General features: G+C 38.2%; 1 protein-coding gene across 1 annotated transcript in view; it reads left to right on the top strand.

Annotated features, from left to right (window-relative positions):
* Positions 1–16,800, top strand: part of SPTLC2 (serine palmitoyltransferase long chain base subunit 2) — a 77,946-nt gene that overhangs the window by 19,944 nt on the left and 41,202 nt on the right. Inside the window, exons 6-9 of the mRNA XM_038137540.1 lie at positions 4,184–4,277; positions 6,880–6,985; positions 7,817–8,036; positions 9,886–10,012. Coding sequence (XP_037993468.1) covers positions 4,184–4,277; positions 6,880–6,985; positions 7,817–8,036; positions 9,886–10,012 — 547 coding nt within the window. The remainder of the gene's footprint in view (positions 1–4,183; positions 4,278–6,879; positions 6,986–7,816; positions 8,037–9,885; positions 10,013–16,800) is intronic.

The raw sequence follows: 16,800 nt of genomic DNA, 5'->3' as shown, positions 1-16,800 counted from the left end.
TTTGAGGGAAATAAGGTTAACTGTAAAGACTCGTAATGTTCACTGTGTGCCCCATAAAACAGTAGACAATTAGTCTGAGTGTCCAGTGTCTCCAACAGTGCTATTTTAGTCATTGGAAAATGAAATAAAAGTGAAATTTTTCTTTGCCTCTTCTGATGCAAAATATATGTTCTCTTAGCTCCTCCTTAGAGTAAAATAGTGCAAGTAGTGGAACAGGTTTTTTTTGGTTTTTTTTGGCAAATGATTCACTGTCAGCCTAATACTGCTAGTCTATTGGAATTCTTTGCCCCTGTGTAGTGAATTATTTTCCTTTTATCTAATTAATTTATTTTTTCACTTCCTAAGATTACGTCCTAAATCTTCCATGTGTGATATCTACAGATCATAAATTTACTGCCTTGTTCTTCCTGGCAACTTGTCCTCCTGGTGATTGATTCTCTTTCACATTAGCTGCAGTGTCTTCCTGCATGCTATTTTTTTCTTTCTTTTTTTTTTTTCAACAAGGAAGTAGAGCTGTCTACATAATGTGCCTTTTCTTTTGGTCTCTTTCAAATATCAAATGCTTTGCATATTAAAAAAAAAAACCTTTTTTGAGTCTGATGCTAGAGAGAAATTCAGTGCTTCAAATCTAATCTTTTTTGGGTCAAATACTTCTGCATTGCTATGAATCTGAGCAACATATGTTACTTCTGAAATATCTTTTACCTGCATTTTTTGGCTCTTGGTCTTTCCACATCTCTCCAGTTTTATGTTCAACAGCGAAATGATTCATGATTTCTGTGAGACCTTTCAGATTCAGTACACACTGTCAGGTACATTTAAGTAGATTGCTCGTTGTTGTCACTGCAAATTAGTCATTCCTGCAAACTTACTCAATCTTTTTTTCTATGTGGAGCCCACTGTATATCTTCAATACCTTAGGAGAATACCCTTGAGACACCTTACTCAGATCCTCAGTTTTCACCTTTGAACTTCAGCAGGTGTTACAACCATTGAGAGAATCTGAACAGTAAATTTCAAGGCACGTAACATAGCTTTTTTTTTGTGCAGCTCACTTTAGTAAACCAACTCTTGTCATAAATGGTACAGCAATCCCTACTGGGTTAGTCATGAGGATACTTAGTTTCTTGTACACTTGAAATAAAGTAGTAAGAAGCTTTTGCCTCATAACAATGTAAGTGCCCTTATACTCAAGTGAATACTCCAAACAGAAATTGTGCTTTGGTAAAGAAGAGAGTTCTTGTCAGATGAACCATTTTGCAGTTCAGGATGTTCACTAAATATTTTTTTTGGCTGCCTGAAGTTGCTTCTCACTGCATATTTGATTTCTTCATTGTCTGCAAATAAGGACACATAAATCCTGAATTTTGGCACCACCCAGTACACAATTAATTGCGTGTGCACTACCTGTTTGGCAATGCTTTGATAGTCCTCAGTAAAGCTCAGAGATTCTCATGCTTGATTAAACTCTTGGGCTTTTTTTAATGACTGTGTCTTTTTGCATGTCCTATTTACATTTTCAACTGTAAAGCTGCTTGGAACACAACATATCTTCCAAGCTAATGGTATCTGGGCTCCTGTATTACTACTTAATTAGCTGAAAACAAGCTACTGAGTGTAGTTGCTCACATATACTGGACCACCTGTTCTTTTTCTGCTCTGTGGAATCCTGAAGCACTTAGTTTATGTTCCTACTGAATCCTCTTTTAATATCAACATATACAGTCTGACTAGATCCATCTCTATGCCGTAATTTGATCAGTGTTAGTCAGCAAAAGGAATTCAAAAGCTTCATCATTATTGAGTTGATCTTTATTCACTATGCCTTGTTAACAGCAGCCTCTACTAAGCAGATGCTGAAAATAAGTGTAGTTGGTGTAGACTGAAAGCTGTATTTCAGCACTGTTAAAGCATCACTGAAATCAGGTGTTTCTGCATCTGTGGTTTTCAGCAGTAGAGGCCCTCTGTTCACAGCCAGGTTGTCATGTGCCTGATACACTCCCTGCCAAGTATGCTGAGTCTAGACCACAGATCATGGGACATTTGAGGGTGACTTAGTCAGAAGTTGTTAGACCATTTGAGGCTAAGCTAGACTCTCAAACTTGCCTGTTTTGGATTAAGTATCATTAGTATAGTCAGTATAACTAGGTAACGACACTGTTCTGTACTGCCTTTAGCACAGAGCTTTTCATCATAGCTCTGGATGGAGAGAGACTACACAATTGAGTTAGAGCAATGACGCTTGAAGGATATTTTTTTGGTTGTAAGAAATCACATTAATTTCCACATGTAGATGAGTTGTAAAATTAAGTGCTCAGGACTGAATTACACAATTTATGTACATAGCACTCTGTAGGAAAATGTGGCATTCACTTCAGTGGGCCTTGCAGGATGTGATGGTAAGCCTGATCTTCACTGACATATTTTTCTAGAGCCCAAGTAGTGTTATCTCCAGTTCCTGTTAGCCTTGTCCTGGATGCTTTCTCAAATGTAAATTTGCCGATAAATGCAACTGAAGTCTTATCATTGTAGTAGCATCACTCAGTTTTACATATAATCATCAGTGATTGCTATTCTGTGCCAGTGCCTTATGTGATCCATTGCCCTCTTTCTAGTGGCAGACAGTACTAGACTAGTTACTACTTCTTCCGTTTCAAATTAATTTGTTTTTAATTGAATGTCCTGCTAGCAGAGGGTGAAAAGAGGATGCTGCTCATCAATTTGTTAAATCTACTTTCTCCACCAAAAACTTGTCCTTGTTTTTATGGAAAAGCTTTTTCTAGGCACTAGGCAATGAATCTCTTCTTTTCTTCTTCTTCTTATTTTTTATTTTTTAAACTATCACTTTTCCTGCTTTCTGCCGTTCAAGAAGGATACTAGTACTGGATTATTATATTCACTTTTTTTGATACAGTAGTGTTTAACAGCAATGTCCTCTGATGTATACATACTCTGTCTGATATAATAGTTCCGAAGAGCAAACAGTGTAGTTGGAGATTTCCATACTTCATATGCAAAATTCTGTGAAACATGTAATGTGAATGTTTTATAGCAGCAGTATGAACACGTGGCATTTGTGGCAGTTTCTGGCACAGTTTTCTGGGGAAAACCAGTCTCTAGCTTTCTCAGAATGTAGAATGTTTCTAGGTGCATTGCAGTCTAGTGCAGAGTCTCCTTTGTCCAGAACAAAGTACTCCTGTTGTCTGTGACACTCCTGGTCTAACTATAGGCAATGCTTTTCACAGTCCTTTCTAGTAATTCCCATTGCAGAGAAATCCTCTTGATTCCTCCCTCCATCAGCTGCTAATAGAGAAGCATGGAATGAGCATGTTTCAATGTTAGATCTTCAGCATCTTGACACCCTTTCTAGATTTTTAACTGAGCAAAGTCTCTTCTAAAGTTGCAGCATGTTTGCATAGTAATTGGAGTGGGCCAAGGTTATTTAGAAATATTGTTGCTTCCTTATATATTAATCCCCCAATATACATACATTTCTGTAGTCTACAGTGATAATGCTCTGACTGAATGTTCAGCATATCAGTTATTGATCTGTAATCATCACTGCTCTCAAAACATACATACCCTGTCTTAATGTTTGTCCAAGGATTTATCTTCTGGGCTTTTTTTGAAAAAGCAAATTAATTCAGTATCATGTTTAATGTCTTCAGAAAACTTCTCCAGTTCAGTATGCAATTCTGTTTTCCACTTTCTGTCTCTTGTATACTACCTCCATCTACATGTGGGTTTAGTCAGTGGTTGCCTCCTAATGAAAGTAATAGTGCAATGTTGAGAAGGCATTTAACCTAGGTCTTTGGTGTCCCGTTTCTTAGCAGCACTGTCACTTGCTGAGTGAACTGTGGCAAGCTGCTCTGCTCCCTGTTTTACCTGACTGCATAGGAGGATGAGTACTCATCAATAGCATGAGATATTCAGGCAGATTCAGCTGCAGGACTTTCAGGAAAAGTGAAACTTGAGTGTTTCTTTCAGTTAAGAGCAGTTGTGTATTTTTATTTGCCATGCTAAGGCTGCAGATTGGATCTTAGCAAGTCTAGCCTGGACTACTTGCGTTTATGTTACTTTTTTTCTTAAATGATCTTGAAGCACCTCAGAGCTGAAAGGTGTTACATGCTTGGCTGTGGAACATAACCTTTTCAATATCTTCCTCTTTCCTCTTCTAATTCAGGGCTGTCTGATTCTGAGTGATGAACTGAATCATGCATCACTAGTGCTTGGAGCAAGACTGTCAGGAGCAACTATTCGAATCTTTAAGCACAACAGTAAGTATCAGATGGTGGAGTCTGCTTTTCTGCAGATGCTATAGATGAGATGCAATACTTTCTATCATCTAATAGCTGAAAATCCAATTTCATGCAAGGAAATCAATTGCTAGTAATGTAAAAGATCAGAAGACTGCTGCTACTGGAAGTTGAATCATCCTGACTCAGATTTTTTTAATGTGTTCAGTCCCAACTAATAACACTTTTATCCTGAAGCTGTTGTGGCCTACATCTTCTGCATATGGAGGAGCACATGTTACCCTTTGGCAAGTCTAGGGACACCGGTGTTTTAACATGGTTTCTATCATGCTTGGGTAGCTCAGCATGGTTAGACTATTCTAACAGTGTGTCACGTAATGATGCAATCTTGTAGTGGTCTAGGTTACAGTTTGGGGGATAAGAAAGTTTAATTTTAGGACTAGATGCTAACATGCTCCTACAGTAACAAAAGCTTATGATTGCAGATGTCCTAGCTAAACTAGACAGTCATGAATTGGCACAATGTAGTACTAAAAGAATTTTTGGGCCATGAAGCATAGATTAAGTTCAATGAATTATTTGCTTTAAGTATGTTTCCAAAATACACAGATTTTTAAATTTCCTAGTTTCATCTTCTTCCAAAGGAGGTATTTATAATAACTTTCAGGTTAAAACTACCTAGGATTTCCTTCTCTTAGTCTTGATGAAAGAGGCATGTGGTTGTTCTTGATTAGTAAGAACTACCTTCGTTCTTCAGGTACTCCTAATACTCTTTATAGTGTCATCTGAGATCATGATGACTCTTGCTCTCTTTGAAGTGTGTAGTGGTAACAGCAAAACTTGGGTAACTGCAATTATTTTTCTTTCTTTATCCTACTTGATAGTGTGGATTCTCTCTGCTCTGCTTACTGTTTCTTTTGTGTTCGCTCTTTCTTGTTTTCTGTCATTTGAATAATTTGTTTTACAAAAAAAGTAGAGCATTTGGTAACATGCATTTTTTCTTTTTAAGTCTTCATAAATTTTGGTTGCTGGGCAAGACCACAAAAGCTTCGCATTAAATTTCTTGCATTTGTATGGACACACTTCTGAACATTGCATCAGTTGCAGAATTTCAAATAACATTGGTGACAAACATAGTTCTGATTATGAGGGAAAAGGACTTAGAAGCTGCTGTGATGAAAAATTGATGATTTGTGGGAATGTGCTTTCCCCTGGTGAAATTGTGGGATATTCTAGAAACATTTTAGATGGTGGGTTTTTGTGGAAGAGAAGGTAGTGGCCTATTAGAATCAAGGCATTATGCAAACAATGGTCTTGGCCTGTCAAGATGATGTTCAGTTCACATTTCTGTATGTGTTCTCAGTCCTACTCTTGTTATACTCTATGCTGCCTTTTTAATGTGATTTTCTTAAGATGTTAATGGCTTCATTCATAATCAGATTTTTAGAAATTGGCGGGGGGAATGGAAGCTTCCCCTAAAATTCCTTGTTCAATGTTTTTATTTTTTTCTGCCTTATTCTGTAGTTTATCCTTTTCATTAAGCTCAGACTCATCTTCTCCTCCTTCTTGAAAAACTAGAGTAGAAGTTTACTTTCCACTGTTCTCTCTAATTGCACTAACCTTGTCTTTCCTTCATTGAGAGACCTGTTGGAGTCAGGGACTACACTGCTGATTTCTTCATCACTGTCTCTCTGAAAGTTAGCTGTCTTTTAGCAGTACATTAAGTGACCTATTGTGCTGTTTAGTTTTTAGTCTAGATCTAGTTCACAAGCTCCTCTTGCTGCTACAACTGCACTAGTCTGCCAGTTCTCTTTCCATGATTAATTTGTGCTCTTTTTCATGCCCTAGTGTTTATATCTATCTCTTGCTCAGCACTTGGCTTTTATGCTTTGATTAATCCCATCTTCACTCCTTTCCTTGAATTTTTTTTTTCAGGACTGATTCCATATGTATGTATATGTTCACATTAGTTGGGTCTCTAAGGATCACATCAAATGTTTGTAATCAAAGCTTGTGAGACTTCAGAATACATTTCTACTAACAGTTTCATCTGTCTAGTTTCTGATATGTTGAACATTGTCCTTTTTCCTACACTGGTGGTTCTCTTTTTTTTTTCCTTTTCTCCTTTGGTTTAGAGGCTTCCTGTTTCCACTTTCAATCCTTTCAATTTTAAACAAAGAAATAAAAAAGTACACTTGCCCTGCTTATTGTCCTGCACTTTGGTCTATCTTCTACTTATCTTTAATTCATTATCCTTGAACTTGTTCTATTCTGAATTATTTCTATCTGTAAGGACATTCTTGCTAACTAAATTGCCTTCTCTTTTCATCAGAATGAGATACCTTCCTTTTTATTCCCCTCCACCCCCACTTTCTTTGTGCCTAATGCTCTAGCTTGTGCTTTTAGTTTAGAATGATGAAATTCTTCCTTGGAGTTCATACAGTCACCTTCAGTCTCATCCATGGGCCTGTAGGTAGATGAAGCCTGTGCTTATTGACTTGTATATGGTCTGTCCTCCATGCTGGAGCAATTTGTGCCTTTTTGGAATATTGCTGTCTTTAGTCATGTCAAAATTCAAGCTAGTAGCTGTTTTGGTACCATTTAACAGTAATTTCTGGTGCAGATATGCAAAGCCTGGAGAAGCTGCTCAAAGATGCTATTGTGCATGGGCAACCTCGTACACGGAGGCCCTGGAAAAAAATTCTTATCTTGGTGGAAGGAATATACAGGTACAAACTATTCTTTATATTCCTAAGACCCTCCACGTGAGATCTAAATGCTTAGTGTTTGGGTTTCTTTGCCAAATCAGACGATGAATATTGTCACTTCATAGTTATTTCATTAGTCTCATCTGTTAATTACATTCCACTGTGTATGTCTCACATCCTGGGCTTTCTGTTGCTAGAACTGTAGCTGCACCTGGTGTTATCACAATGTTTCCCACATCCTGATTATATTGTAGAAATTAATTAATCAAAACTGATTACTTATAGCAGAGCTGAGGTCTTAAGTTGCTTGTCCATTTCATTCTTTCTGTGCTTACTAGATTATGCTAGTGTGAACGGAATTGCACAAATTTAATGTTTTTGTTAAGAGTGAGTAGGAGCAGTAGGCATAGCTGTGTTAGGCATTTAAATCCTAGTGACTTTCAGTATAAAATGTGGTGTTTTGGAGTGTTACTAATGAAAGCCTACTCAGTTCTTAGAAACATCAGGTAAGTAGATGTCAAGTCAGAATACTGACATTAGAGTGGAAGTAAAACTGAGGTAATTTTATAAATGAATTATCACTGAACACATTCCTGTGCCCTAACTTCCTGTTGCTGCTACTGTTTATTCTGTGTGTCAGCATCCCAGAGATGCTGAACAGGTAGAGAGGAGAGATCTGGGCCCCAGGTGCAAGGAGGAGACATGCATCTCTGCAGACTGTGATGGGTCTAGCAAATTTTAAGTGTTTGTAATTACTGAAAGAGTGAAGAAATGAAGGCTTAGTGACTTTAGTCTCTATGAGGTGGTCCCAACAATTAAATCAACTTATACTGAATTTTTGTTTCTCAACAGTATGGAGGGATCCATAGTCCGTTTGCCTGAAGTGATTGCCCTTAAGAAGAAGTACAAATCCTATCTGTACCTTGATGAAGCTCATAGTATAGGTGCCCTGGGTCCCAGTGGCCGGGGTGTAGTGGATTATTTTGGACTCAATCCTGAAGATGTGGATGTTATGATGGGGACATTCACGAAAAGCTTTGGAGCTGCAGGAGGATACATTGGGGGCAAGAAGGTAAAAAGTTGGGAATCTCCTGGCTGGTGGTAAAGTCCATTTCAGGCAGGTGGTGGAATTCTTCATTAAGCATTTCAAATTTAATCTATTCCTCAAGTACCCTACTGTCCATCTGTTTCATAATTTTACATGCTGTCTAATACTGTGGAACACTACAGTGCAGAAGAGTCTAGTCTGGTAATACCTCATAATTGTGTATTTCTCACATGGTCAGTGATGATCTGAGTTTGCAGAATGTACAGTAGTGATGCAATACCTTTCTAGGAAGGGCTAGGAGCCAGGAAGCAGGGATTTCTTGACGTTACTTTTAATGAGACTTGAAGGAAAAATGCAAAAAGCTTAAGTTTTTCAACCCGTAAGGAGGAAAATCCTCTTAGGTTAGTCTGGTAGAATTGATCTCCCCTTGGCACAAGCAGTTTGCTTTCTGAAATGACACTTTTTCCCTTTTTCTTTTTTGGATGGTTGATTGTTTTGGGTTTTGTTTGTTTGTTTTGGCATTTTATTTTTTTAGGGTTTTGGGGGGTATTTTTTTGGCTACTGTCTCTTTCTATTGTAAAGCACAGCTAGAAAGTGTTGTACTTGCCAGACCTCTAATTCTCAGAGGGGTGGTGTAGACAATTCTCTGTATCACCTTTCTCATATCATAAAATGTTTGATCTCACAGGTCAGGCTTCTAAGCTGTATTGGAGGGTAAAATTCTACCATTTTCCTACCAGGACAATAATTTTTATGTATTAATTGTGATAATTACTTCCACCCATAAATGGAGATGGAACTTGGAGATATTCCTTGTAGGGTGTTTACTACAGTTAGATTAAAATTACTTCAACAACTTCCCCAGAAAAAAAAATCATATAAATCTTTTTCCAAAGGTAGCAAGCTAGTGGGATTGACTCCATGGCATAAGGTAAAGCAGCTAAGACGCCTTTGTAACTGTTTTAGCTACTGATTGAGGGATTGCTTCATAGGTAAGAGGCCTTAAATCTTCTTACCTAGTTTATTTCAAAGTCCCTTTACGACTTCCTTCCCTTCAACTCTGACCCTAGGCAGATAGCAGCAGAACACTTCCAGAGGTTTTTATAATGCATTTGCAGCTTGTGATAGCTACAGAGCTGTCATTGTTCATTTTATGGTAGCAAAAGACAGAATCTCTCCTGGCATTCATACTGATGTTTATATTTTAAACATGGTTTTGTTACACTTAACAAGCAGCCTGGATGTAAGGTGTGTTGGTCCTTTGTTCCTATATAAGCTGCTTTTGCCCTCTGAGAGAAATAGGATGTGTTTAAGTGGGAAATGCAGAAGGATTGGGCTGAGGTTTGTGCATTCTCAAATGACACCTACTGCTTTATTTATATTGTGCTGATGAACGAGAGAGATTTTGGGACCTGTTCCCTTGTTTGGTGGTTTTTGTGGGGAAAAAAGTACATTGAGCATGACCCTTAAACACCTGTGGATCCTGCTCCCCACTATTTCATTTTCTTTATATTCGCACTGTAATAATAAACACTTTGGAAACTTGCCCTGGGCACAGCTCAAGTAATGTAAGCATAATGCAAATCTTTGTTGCAATCCACTGTTGATGGTGTTAGCTAAATAAGTCTGTCATAGACATTTGTCTCTGATCAACACACATTCTTGCACTGTGACATTAGTATGAGTTGTCATGTCCCTGCTGTTTCTTGTACTGTAAAATTAATCCTTGAGATACTTGTTCTCTTATGGGAAACAAACCTCTCTCTGAAAGAGGTTTTTAGTGGTGCCCTGTTTTATTGTGATTGAAGGTATGAAAGAAGCATTTCTCTGAGTGCTGGGAGGGCTATATCTGATGCCTCTTGTGTTTTGCCAGGAACTGATCGATTACCTCAGGACATACTCTCACAGTGCTGCGTATGCAACATCAATGTCGCCTCCTGTCGTGGAGCAAATCATCACCTCCGTGAAGTGCATTATGGGTGAAGATGGTACAACCATTGGTGAGTCTTTCTAGCAGTAAGCAGGTAGAAAAGGGAAGCCAAAAAGAGCCTCTGTCATTTTGACAGATAGCACATTCAGTGGACACTTTCATAATTATCCATTAGTACTTCTGCAATTGAAATTTGTGGGTCAATAAACCAGTTTACAGTTCTGCTTGGCAGATCAGCCTACTAACAGCATAAAGAGTTTTCAGCTAGAGGTAAGTCATCTTAGTCTTGTCTAAGACACACTATTTTCTTGTACTGGTTTTTGTTTTCTGTCAAGCTATTCTAGCTACCTTCTTTTGCTTTCCATTGTCTGTCCTTTGTTATTTGCCCCACTTTAAACATTGCTTTCAGAGTATTTTGCTGTTGTGTCTTTTATAGTTGTGTGCTGGTTTATTGCAGGGACAGTGCTTTCAATTTTCATCTCAAAGTGAATGTGGAAATGTTTCTGAAATCCCTTTTAACTTGGGGAGCTGGAGGCATTTTTCAAAATCAGTGAACTTAATGGTCTAGGAGAAGAAATTCAGCATATTTGTCTTAATATATTGTCTTAGTTTTCCTGTTTCATTATAGAAGTAAAAAAGGGAAAATTTTTACTACTCTCTGGGCATTCAAAGTCATAATGACAGATTCTTGTGTCTCATTTGCCTATGGGTAGCAGCCCCCTTCAGTTACAGCATGAAGTAGCCCTTTAAGCTGCCTTGAAGCTGAAATGGTACAGTTTGCATGTAGGTTACTCCCCCCTCTTCACAGGTAATTAAAAAGTTGTGAGCAGCTCACACAAGATGCTGATGTAGTTTATTGAGGATCTGTTGGTGGCATTTAGTTTGGAGGTTCTTAGAATTCTAACTGCGGTGTGTATTGAATTTTTGGAGCTTGAGGCATCTGGCCACGAGGTGGTGGTGGTGGTGTATGCTGATGAAGTGAATTGGCTTTTGAACATGTGTCATCTGACCAGCCAACCTGCTTTGATAACTTACAGTGGAAAACCTCACTGGAGATATGACTTGAGAATTTTCCTGTTATAACAGTTTTCATTTGGTTTGCTTATATTATCTGAGAAGAGAGTTAAATGCCAGCAGTTGGTGCAGGTGGTTGCTCAGTAGAGACATCATCAGTGAGGCACATACAGCTGGCAGCAGCCTGTGTCTGTGCTAGCTTTGAGTGCTTCCGAGCGGTCCATGGGAGAGACCTGGACCAAGATAGAGCAGTTGACTCCCTGCTCTCCAGTACAGGTATTAAGCAAGCTTCACACTACACAAAAAGTTGTCTTGCTGTAGTCTTAAAAGTAATTGTTTGAGGTTTTTATAGCTGATGATTTGCCAACAATCTGTGGTCTGCTTAGGCATTGCTTGTTTTGGGTTTCTTCCAGTATCTGTTTTGCTTAATGAAGCAGGAAGCAAGGAATGTGTAACTGATTTCTGTTTGCAGTATTTAAACTCAGGCATTTTTGTCTCTTTTTGAGGCTACTGTTGGTATTTGTTCAAGCCAGGGGAATGAAAGTAACTTCCATTCCACACTGTTCTCCTGCCGTTATGCCAGCAAGATCCATCCGAGCTGAAAGGCAAACCAGATTAGGAACCAATATGGCCAAAAAATAAAAGATTGTTTCTGTTCTCATGTTGCTTAAAATGCATGTTGAGCTACATCCTGCTAATTTGGCCAAGAAGTACCAGAATTGCTAGGCATTCTAACAAGAAAATGAGTAGTTTTGGTGTTTGATAGGTGTCTCATTTCCAAGAAGTTTCTGTATGTCCACTTTCTATGTACACTTTAGCACTTTTTGTAAGTGATGGGTATAACAGCTGGATAGCCAATCCTGTCAAATCTCAAAGCATTTCTCAGCTGCAGGTCTCAGGAAAGTGTTACTGGCTTTTTAAGCATCTAAGTCAACTTTGAGTTAAGATACTCACCTCACAGGATGATTTCTGCATGAAAGTGCTTTTCTATTTATTTTCTGCTGGGTGCTGTTTCCCAGTCATGCATTTTTAAAATTGCCTTAAGGCTTAAGAGATAATACTACTTTGTAGACATTTTCTGTGGATGAAGTTGGCAAAAGTTCAGTTGGGTGAACTAAGCAGCCGATTAGTGATAGCATGACAAAATTTTTTCTTTGTTTAAGGGTTTTGGCTGAAAAACTTGTTTGAATTCTGTGGAATTACAAGTGGGGCTCTGGAGGACCACTGCCTGCAGCTGGTTTGACTATGAATAAATAAGGAGTAGATGGGTGCTGCTAATAGTTGTTAACTGTGAAAGACAAGTGGAGAAATAGTGTTGAACGGGGTCACTGGCAAGCACCTCTGAATTGACTGTATACTAAAAAATTTCATTGCTTTTAAGTTAGTCAAGCTGAATGAATCAGTAAAGGAAACTGAGATAGGGCAATGGTTTTACAACAGCACAGGAGTTGGAGCTGGAATCCGAACAGTAGATGGCTAGCTCCCAGCTTTGCTTTGGACCACAGCTAAATCTTTTAATAGCTTCAAGAGTGCTTTCTTGAAAAGAGCCTTTGTGGCTTCTTTGTCTGCCTGCTTCTGTTTACCACATGCTATTTGTAAAACCTGCTGTCCTCCGTGTCATCAAATCTTGTGGAAATTGTCATGTCAGATTGAGATTGTTCCTATTACTTATTCCTCAGCTATGCACTAAGTAGTTTTTGAAGATGAAAGGGTTTTTGTAAATAATTTTGCAAGAATATGTTAATTGTCTAGATTATTTCTAAATCTAAAGAAGCATCAGAAGACTCCAAACTTACAATATAAGGTGTTGTAATTAGTAAAACTTGGCATAACTAAAAAACTTGAATGTCTCCTTTCAGATTTTTCCAGCAAGTTGCTAGTGACTAGGTTATTGGTAAGAGGCAGCAGAGACAAAACACAGATGCTATGAAAAGCTTCTCTACAGAGAATGTAAGATGTGCTTATGTGCAAATGTGCTGCCTTAGTTGGCACAGTAGTTTTCTTGTGTCTTAATTTCTACTCAAATTCTTTGTAAGGTGTATGCATGTAAGTGGCTAGCAGACTTCAGTCACCCTGAAGACAGTTACAGCAGTATAATTATATATTAATATTTTACTTGTTCCCTCAGCCAGATTGCAAAAACTATGCTAACAGCTAAAGCAATAAGGTGGCAGAGCCACCTTGTGGGTTCTTGGTAGTGGTAGGTTCTTCTATGGGTTTTTCCAGTACTGCAGCTCCTCTACATTACCAGATCAATACTCTGTCCTATTTACTTTGCATTACTTGTCTTGTACTGTAATTGAGTAGAAGACCATCATGGGGTCTTAAACAAAACATACTTGATCCGTGATCCCTTTGAGAATTGCTTCAAAGGAACAGTCATCCTCAAATGTGTTGAGCCCCTTGAGCATGTAGACTCACTTCAGAGAACTCAGGTGACAATGTACATGAAAATCTTGCATATCATCACATTTTGCTTTAATATATATAGTAGAGCAAGGTGAGCAGGAGAGATGGAGAAGTCTTCTTTCTACAAAAACAAACTTTTGGAACTGTTTTCCAATTCAAAGTCTCTATGGTTGAAAACTTCAATGAGAAAGTGTTGCAGATGCTTGTCAGCAGTTTGGTGAATGTTGCTCTTGTTGTATTCAGCCACAAAATGAATGAATGTCAGATACTTTTGTAGATAAAGGGGCTTTCAAAACAGTGATAATAAGAAGACACAATAAGCAGACTTTTCAAGGTCATAGTATACATACAAAGATGACAAATGGATTCTTGGAATGGAGTTCTGGAAAGCTGTAGCATACAGCCACTTGATTCTTGCTTTTATTTAAATTGACTGTAGGGAAAATGAGACAGCTTGGTTCTTGTCATGGTAAATGAGACATTGTTATGATTTATGATGTTAAGTACTTGACCTGTCTTGGTGAATTTTTCAGCATCAATGATTTGGTTTGAGTTGAAAGCTAGATTTTTTGCCGCTACAATTTCACTAGGACTGGGAATCCAGCTGGCTCCTTTCTGTTATTTACGTTAGAGCCAGTGATGCATCCTGTACAATTGGAGTTCTGTTAGCCTTGTAGCTGTTCAGGACCCAGCCTGTTTCTTGCCCTCATAACATTGCTGGGGGCAAGTGGAAGAAAATCATAAGTAACCTAAGTGAGATACAGACAAATCAAAACGTGCAAAGTGAAATCAGTCTAGGGTCTGTGAGCCACCTTCAGAGGTGAAACTTATTTTGCTCTCCTATGTATTGAAAACTGAAGATGAGCCTCAAATCCAGGTGTGTTTTAAGTTTCAACTAAAGCTGGCAGTACTAATGGCTTGTAAAAGAGATGAGCTATTTCTTTCCATAAACCTTAACTCAGTAACAGTAATTATAACTTGACATTTGTAGCAAGTTTGATTGACTTCCATGTGAGTTGTAGGAGGCAAATATCCCACACCTAATCACAGAGCCAAAAATAGCATGTATAGAATAAGTCATGGATCAATCTTGTCCAAGTTGGCTCTTAAATTTGACTGAATGTTGTCTTGAGCACTGTGTAGAAATAAAGGATTTTTATCCAGCCTAGTTCAGTGGAGGTAGCAATTGCATTGACCATCCCAGCTGCTAAACTATTGGAAACGAATAACTGCTTTTTGAAGGCTGCTCAGTCAGTTAGCAGCACAGAGTCAGATTGGTATTTGTCTCAGCACCTCAGTTGTGAAGAGCCAGTAATTGATTCCATTGATTCCATCTCGTCAGTGAAAACATTTTTAAAATTTTTTTACAAATTTCTACTTTTGCCATTGCTATGTGCAACAATATTGAGTGAGTTAAATCAGAGAAGGCAGTTAAACCAATTATAACCAGAATAATAAGAATGTACAGCTGTCTTGGCAGAGAATTGAGCATAACTGAGCTGTTCAGAATTCAGGAGACCATTGTTATACTGTTAATATGCCCAGGGAGAAGCATGCTTGGGGAAAAAACAACAACAACAAAAAAACCCAAACTAAGCTTAGATGGTCTGCTTAAATTCTGGAGGGGAAAAGACTGCAATTAATATTTTAACTTCCATGTGGTTAATCAGGCCCTCAAGTGAAGATAGGACCTCAGTAGTTCAATCATCTGGCTAATCAGTAGGTTTCTTGAAGTTGGACATTTTGTAACATTACCTTTTTCTTTGCAAAGACAAACCAGAATTATATGCAAGTACAAAATAAGCAGTAATGAAGGAATAGCCCATGTTTCAGCACCTGGAATTGAATTTTAAGTAGCTTATGGTATATTTGTAAATAAAGTCAATACTTTGCCATTCATTGCCAATCCACAAATGGAAGCAGTGACTGCTGTTGTAACTCCAAGGGGGAAACGCTCCTTCTGCAGGCTGAGGCTGAAAACATTCAATTATCATTAAAATCTGTTCATTTGAATTTCTTCCAATAATGCACTTGTTAATGAGGTGTTAAATTATCACCTTGGGAACCTGGGGACCAGTCAAAACTAATTTGAGCAAAGTGAATTTTTTTTTTTGTTGCTGCCCTTGAGAATCTCAAGCTGAGCTGGGAAACGGTTGGAAAAACAAATACTCTGGGGGTCATAAAGAGAGTTTCCTGCTTCTCTCCAGGGGTCTAACAGTTTTAAACATCATTCTCTGTATTTGTACTTCCAGCTGAGGATCTTTTAAATCCAGCTTGTTGCTGCACCCCTATCTCACTCCCACAGAGCATGGCAAGCTTCCAGAAAAACTGCTTTAACCTGGACTGCTCAGGAGAAATCTTTCAGCCTTTGATGCTTTGAAGAGTGTTTACAGACATTAGCAGAGTTGTACCCTTTGTGTTGTACATTGAAATATGAGAATTCTTCAGTGCCTCTTCTTTTAGGCTTTATTCAACATTGTAGTGTTTGTATAGAGCTTATAAACCTTTATAAGTGTACACCTGCTTTGTTCTTGTAGCATTCTGCTTCTTTCTGTTATGGTAGGAGCTGTCATCCAGTGTCTTCATCAACTAAACACTGTTCTGTCATAGCAGAAATACAAGAAATGTAGAATTCTAGAATACTAGAAATGTTGTTTTGTTTAAGTAATTTTTCTTAATTTCTTATGCTGTATTTGATTTAAAATGTGTGTCTCACTTTTTATTCTCAATAGCATGAGATGCCAGGTTTCTACAGAATGCTGAAGTGCTGCTCATACAGCCAAAGGAGAAAATACTGGTAGCAGATTACTAGCATATATAGTATATAGTAAATACTGTTAGCAACAGTTTAACTAAAATGCTTCTAAATGAGTAACATTAAGGTTAAGCATTTCAACAGCAGTAGTCGCACATGAGGTGATGTGCACTCTTTCTCTGGATTGGTGTGAAATAGAGTTCATGGTTCCTGATGTGGTACATGATTTACTAGAGCAGAGTTTCTGGAAAATACCTGAATGACCCACAGAAGCACTACCTCCTGTCATCAGTCCTGGGAGCTGCACCAATTTTCTGCATAGAAAAAATAATACTAGTACTGCAATGGTGTCTGCAGTACAGAGACTTCTAGGAAGACTATATAGTATAATTGTTTCTATCTTCTTTGGGAGCAGTAGTCAGTAATGAAGCCTTTCTGTGGGCTGTGTTAGGCTATGTGGGATTTGCAGGCCAGCTGACCTACTGTCCATGCCTACTTTAGTGGTTCTGATGGAAAATATGTTTGGCACAAGGTCAGCTCCTGCTATTTCACATCAATGCAGTTGACCTACCACAAATTCCCAAACACAGACAATCTTGACAATCTACAGTGTGTACTTTTGTCCTGCTAGAGTGCAGATGTTTGTTAATGTTTCAGAATTAATAAACTTTCTTAGATAG

Source organism: Motacilla alba, chromosome 5 (genome assembly GCF_015832195.1).
Source record: "Motacilla alba alba isolate MOTALB_02 chromosome 5, Motacilla_alba_V1.0_pri, whole genome shotgun sequence".
Taxonomy (NCBI): Eukaryota; Metazoa; Chordata; class Aves; order Passeriformes; family Motacillidae; genus Motacilla; species Motacilla alba.
Note: the sequence above shows the minus strand (reverse complement) of the source record. Positions and strands in the feature narration are given on the sequence as shown.